Source organism: Pseudophryne corroboree, chromosome 2 (assembly GCF_028390025.1).
Source record: "Pseudophryne corroboree isolate aPseCor3 chromosome 2, aPseCor3.hap2, whole genome shotgun sequence".
NCBI lineage: Eukaryota > Metazoa > Chordata > Amphibia > Anura > Myobatrachidae > Pseudophryne > Pseudophryne corroboree.
In genome coordinates this window covers 922,816,912-922,823,691 of record NC_086445.1, presented here as the reverse complement: position 1 = coordinate 922,823,691, position 6,780 = coordinate 922,816,912, and the positions used below count along the sequence as shown (strand labels likewise).

The window sequence follows — 6,780 nt, the reverse complement described above, 5'->3', positions numbered from 1 at the left end:
AATTGTATAGTGTATGCCCAGTTTAAGTTGTTGCATAGGTGCCCATTGCAGACCTGACTTTCCTCGTGTATTGTTTATGGTCGCATGTTAATTTTGCATTTTTAATGTAAAATACTGTTTACCCATGTGTACATTATTCTTCAAACATTCACTATTGTATGTAAAACTCCCGCAGCGAGGGCTGTTTATTGTTTACAGGATGCATTTTCCCCTATAGTCCTAATACGCTCTTTCATTTCCAGAATACTGCCATATAGTATGACTGTAATGTCCGCAGGCCATGTCGGCTAGTGTTATCTAGTACAGGGTTTCCATCATGCACTATGCTGGAAGCTGGAGGATCTACATTACTGAGAGAGAGATTGAAAAAGGCAGGAAAGGGAGTATCTGGCAGTGAGTGACCTGGAGCCAAGCAACAGACTCAGCAGTCTGAGCAGCTATAGTGATAGCCTTTCCTGGGTCCCAGCTACTCAGCACAAGTGCGTATATACTATATATATAATGTACATGTGAAAGGCAATGACTATTATGTGTGCATACTGTAGGGTGATAGAATTAGGTATAGAGCCTGTAAACATAAATCTACAGCATCTTGTACTTGGAGACACTGAGATCTCGGTTCCCTTCTCTGTGTCATGTACAAGGAAGAGGAATCAGGAGGCAAGGAGGTAGAGTAACAGACTTGAAATAGTGACGTAGGCTGATGTAGGAATCCAGAGGCTTACAGACAGGAGAGGAGAGAGGTGCAGGAAAACACACCAGAGAGGGGAGAGCCCCTACACTGCAGCAAATGGTAAGGATGACACTTCTACACTTACTAGAGCTGGAAGGGGGGATTACTATGAGAGTCAGACAGGATTATAATGAGATTTATGGAGGCTACAGGCCAGGGAAGTGACAGGTTATGTGAGAGATTTACAGACGTTGTGCATACACAAAAAGGATCAAGACTTCACTACATGACCTTAAACTGAGAAATGATTGCATGAATGGTTTTTGAGATTTCAGTATAGAAGTTATTTCAATGATTGACATAGAGTACATGAGACTAGTCATTTGCAATTTGTGGCCCTGTTAGTAATATTCATAGACCATATTAAAAATCTATACTTACAAATACTCAGCAAATGCTGAAACTCGTAAAGTTTGAGCCTATATGCAGTGTCTGCATCCAGATAGAGTATACTGCAGAGTCCTGCATATCAGTGCTGCGCTCAGATACAGGGATTATATGTGCAGTCATGGGAAACTAGAAATGTAATTATCTGGAAAATAAATGTATGGTGTAATTAGGGGATTCATAGATGCTGTGTATCAGGATAATTCAGGTTGATGTCAAATAATGTATGGCCACTGGCAGGTTTTGAAAACTTGTCACCAGTGAAACAGATGCCAGTGCAGCAGTGGTTCCCCTACCTCAGCACTGCCTCTTGGAAAGCAGAACGGTCAATCATCTTTTTATTTGCTTTAAGAAGTCATACTCTTTAATGCAGTGCAGCTTCAAAGAATACAATACCTGTGATTGACAGGGTAGCCTCTTAGAATATCTGTTCCTCTGCAGATACAGTATACTATTATTGACATAACATATTGCACTTATCATATATATTTGTATATTCTCATAGCTGGCAGATATGCATAAATGTAAGGGGCAGTAGAGATTCCATTAATATTGTAATCAGAAAGGCAAGTAATTTTTTTAAAGATTTGAATCTGAAAATTGTGCTCCTAGTCAGTCACGCTGTTATTTAGCAGCAATTACAGAATATTGGATACAATTTATAGTGTTATACTAGATACATACCTGACCTATGAATCGGACGACGGGCCAACTAATTTAACAATTTGGTAAGTGTTCTGCACAAATGAAATGTGCATACACACTTACTAATCCACCGCGCCCGACATGCCTGGCCACAGTGAACGATAGTGATGCCATTGTCGGTGGTTCCTGTGGCCGGCATATGGGGCAATAAGTAGCCCGTACACACAGACAGATGTAACAATATATCTGCAAGCTATATAGCCATCAGCTGTGCTGCACAGCCAAAGTGATATGTCTGTGAATGACGTTGTTCACAGACATATCAGGTGTACACACAAACTGACGGCCGGGACGATATATAACACATAGTGTATACCTAGCCTTAGATGCTTTCTGTGTAAAGTATAAGTTATAGAATAATATTTAATGACAGGTAATATTTGAAAAAAAAAACCATATATCTTTCCAGACCACAATCTTGTCATTATAGGGATTATTCAATGCTTTCTTTTTTTGCTTTCATGGAAGCAAACCCCCCAAAAACATATGGGCCAATATTACTTTACAACTTAAAGCAGCATTCCCATGCAGATTTTTTTTTCTTAACAAGGAAGTTAAGTACAGTACCTTTAAAGCATGCATCCGATCTATTTTTGCTTAGCTATCCTCCTATAAATCATTATCTCCTTTCAAAATATCTCTGCAGGGCAAACAAAAATGGCTGTCAACAGTCAGTCAGGCTGTGCAAGCTCACAGGGGAGGATAAATTATTTTTTATGGGATTGTCAACATGTGAAATGTTGTTCTTGTCAGAAGGGTTAGTCTGCGGGTGGGAGGGTTAGGGAGGGGAAAGGTTAGGGTTAGGCTGCATGATGGAGGCAAGGGTTAGTCACTAGAGGGAGAGTTGGTGGTTAGGGATAGCAGAGAAATACTCACTGGACCATCAGAGGATTTGAGGTCTGACCTTGAAGTGACAGTCACATGTCCGTCAGGACCAGGAAGATGACACTGGAGCCACCAGGAGCATGTAAGTTATTGCTGGGCACCAGGGAGGGACGATATGTCAACATTCTAATATGTCAACATTTCATCCCTGTCTACAGCTGTGTCTTCAATATGCAATACATGGTGAGATGCCTCGCCAAAAGGCCCCATGCAACTCTGCTTACACCAAGCATCTTTTTGCTTGAAAATCTGTCTAAGTAGCAAGGTTATGCTACTAGGATGCACAAGGAGACTGTGCTGATTACTTTTATATGCAGCACTTGTATATCTGTGTGCGACTGAGTATGTACATGTAGCACAATGGAAGTCGGCATGGAAAAAAACCACGGCCGCTGCATCATAGCACTATGTATACAGGGGGTCATTCCGAGTTGATCGTAGCTGTGCTAAATTTAGCACAGCTACGATCGTAAACTCAGACATGCTGGGGGACGCCCAGCACAGGGCTAGTCTGCCCCGCATGTCAGTGCCAGCTCCCCCGCACAAATACAAAATCATCGCACAGAGGCGATGCCTTCGTATTTGAGGAGTAACTCCTGGCCGCAGTTCAGTTGCACACAGATATGCAAGTATAACATATGAAATTAATCAGCACAGTTTCCATGTGCGTCCTAGTAATACTGCATTGCGACTAAGACATTTTCAGGAGAAAGAGATGCATAAAAGATGCTTGGCGCAAGCAGAGTATCACAGAACCTGGTGCGCTGAGAAGGGCTGTTTGCAACAACAATGTATGGGGACACATCTGTACATGAGGAATAGAAATTAAAATGTAGATATAAGATCAAAGGCACTATTAAGAAGGTACACTGAAGGAAAATAGATCTCAAAATACATCAAACAATGAAAGTCACTTACACTGGTAATACATTGGGATCAAGATGACGTATAGGGTGGATCCTATACGTTACCTGGATTCAGATGAATGAGCACATACTGTACCTGGCATGTTAAGACCCTATTTGAAAATAGAATAAGAACTATTTCCTTCCTGGAAACTAAGCAATGAGTGAAAACTGTAAGAGTCTTTAAAAATCTTCACTTCAGCCAGACCCAAACTTAAATTAAAATCACCCATTTCTAATAATCTGATCTATTTCCACCCAACCAGCTCCAACAATGAAACTGCATTACCTTATAGGAACATATTTTTCTAAGGTGGCCATTCCCTTAAGCCTGAGTCCTAAGATATCCTAAATGTGACCAGTTTAATGGGGCTCCTTGTTTGTATCCATGTCCTGGTTGAAAAGTTGGTTTGAGGTTAAAACTACCACACCTGTCCCAACACCTTAACCTCACACACACCATACACACCAATCCCCAAAAACATCAAGCCCTCTAAACCAGTCCATAATATTTAACCTCACACATAAGTTCTTTCATAATATGCATCTCCATCTAGTATAGCAGTCCCACCCACACTAGTCCCCATATTACATTAATCCTCCACACCATATCTCTATAACCAAGCTACTTTATATAACGTAGAATGTTTCAGGAATGATGCAGTAGTGAAGTTCCATCACACACTGAGAGAAAAGGGATAACTGACCCCTTGTGAAAGAAGATAGAAGAAGATTGAGAAAGGAGAGATGAAAAAATCAGGTTGGCTATTCCGGCAGTGGGTCCAGTCACCACAAATTGCAGCCATGCCCAGGTTCCCAGCCCTGGTCCCTCTTAGGGATGTAGCTGGCTTTACCCATGACTGGTTTGGCCCTCATAAAAATGTAATTCATATAAAAATTCATTCAAAATACTTCAATCCACACAGTACTGTTATATTTCCCATTGTTGTACAGCAGGAAGTTGTTCTTACTTTGTGTTTCCTCGGTTAGAGGGCGTCCTGGGTCTTCATGGCATCTTTGGGGAGTGTATGGGTGGGGACTGCCAAGATGCCACCAGTGATGAAGCTTCCATAATTACAAAAAGGAGGGATCAGTTCAGTTTGTTAAGTTTGTGCTCACAATGTGTACAACGTCTATGTGCTACACTTTATTCACTCACATCATTGGGGCAGATGTATTAACCTGGAGAAGGGATAAAGAAGTGATAAAGCAATTATAAGTGCAAGGTGATAACACACCAACCAGTCAGCTCCTGTCATTTTTCAAATCCGTAATGATTGGTTGGTGCGTTTATCACCTTGCACTTATCACTGCTTTATCACTTCTTTATCCCTTCTCCAGGTTAATACATCTGCCCCATTGTCCTTTAAACCCCAATAAAACTGACTGCACAAAAAAGTGCTGTAGAGAAGGGGAAAATAACACCCAAAGATATAGAGGAGGAAGAGCCCTTTGCCATCCAAAGGCCCTTGAGTAACAAAAGGGTAAGAGCCCCAAATTATTACTACAGAGGGAGTGAGTCCCCAAACACAAAAGCAGTAGCCATAAAGAGAGGCATCATTGCAGGAGGGCTAAGGAGTGATGGCGCCATATTGAGAGAATGCTGAGGAAGCAGTAAAGCCCAAAGTGTGAGGATAAATGCTTTTCCTGTGTAGGCTACACTGTCTGAATGAATAATGATAATCATGGCAAAATATGTTCCCAGAACTGCTTGAATTATAAAATGATGGACTCTTTATTGGATTAAATTACAGTATTAGAGAAGTGGTCTATAGAAGCCATAATTAACAATGACATAGAATCTGTTCTACATGAAACAGTAGGACATCACTGCCCTGGCTCAGCTAGATTCCTCGGAAACCAGAGGAACCAGAACAATCACACATGTCTATCTGCAATACTCAAGTTAATATCCACAATGTAAAAAAAATAGTTGTTACACAGGAAAATTAACTGGTGAACTTATACTGTAGTTTGAGAAGAAGTGAAGGCGATTCTACTTTTCCATTAATGATAAATGTCTTATCGTAGACACAAGTATTTTTATTTGCCCCACATTTTATAGAGCTGTATCCTTTGCTGAATGAATACACACACAATTGGGATTCTTCCTTAAAGGAATGCAGCAATTAATAAAGGCATCAGGAAGATTACTTATTGATGGTTGATAAAGGGTAACATGAAAAGATACAGTCGAGAGCTGGAAAAAAAACCCAGTTAAAAAGAGCCTATGTGATGGTGGGGATGTTGTATTATCTGAAAGCTTCCGGCGTTTCACAGTGGAAGCAATATTGGGGCTAAGTCAGGCCTGAACTGTGCATGTGCCAGCGCATGGCAGACAGCCAACGGTTGTCATAGCCCTGCGATCGTCTCTGCCTGATTGACAGGGAGAGGCGCCGCTGGGCAGGAGGAGGCGGTCCGGCGGCGTTTAGCCGCCGTTTAGGGGGTGCGTCCGACCAACGCAGGCGTGACCGGACCATTGGGGGGGCGGGCTGCAGCAGCTGCGTGACGTCACCCGGGCTGCAACGAGTAGCTCCCTGCCATCGAGCAGGAGCTGCGCTGGCTGGGAGCTACTCTTCCAGTACAAAAGCATCACCACTGTGCAGTGCTTTTGTACTTGGGCCATCTTTTCATATTGGCTCAATGGGCAGTTGCCCAAGGGCCCTAGGATAGTAAGGGTCCCAGCATGATAGCGGAGCGTCCCCTTTTTCCAGTGGTACCAGATTTTTGAAAATTGGCCCTGGGGAACCGTAGATATCAGACTTCAAAGCAATGTTCCCCATCCGAGCCTGTTAATTGCTTTTCTCAGCCAGATATCTCGAGTTCTGCCTGACTTAAGCCCCGTACACATGGGGGAGATGTGTGCTGAGCGATCTAGCACAGGCCGCTCAGCACACATCTCTCTCAACACTAGCGAGGGGGGTGGGATGGGTGGGCTGCACACTGCACCCTGTGGTGAAATGAGCGATCTCACTAGATTTGGCATGCATGCATCAATCGCATCGCATCGATATCACTATGGGCATACACACGGAGAGATCCGTACTTAGGGGGTCATTCCGAGTTGTTCGCTCTGTATTTTTTTCTCACAACGGAGCGATTAGTCGCTAATGCGCATGCGCAATGTCCGCAGTGCGACTGCGCCAAGTAAATTTGCTATGCAGT

The 6,780-nt window shown here is 42.7% G+C and overlaps 1 protein-coding gene across 2 annotated transcripts in view; it reads left to right on the top strand.

Moving 5' to 3' along the window:
- The first annotated feature begins 711 nt into the window (after positions 1–711).
- LOC135050059 (septin-4-like) overlaps positions 712–6,780 on the top strand; it is a 91,873-nt gene continuing 85,804 nt past the window's right edge. For both annotated transcript variants that reach the window (XM_063956171.1, XM_063956169.1), the window contains exon 1: positions 712–793. In XM_063956171.1, the coding sequence (XP_063812241.1) occupies positions 791–793 (3 nt within the window). In that variant the 5' untranslated portion in view covers positions 712–790. The remainder of the gene's footprint in view (positions 794–6,780) is intronic.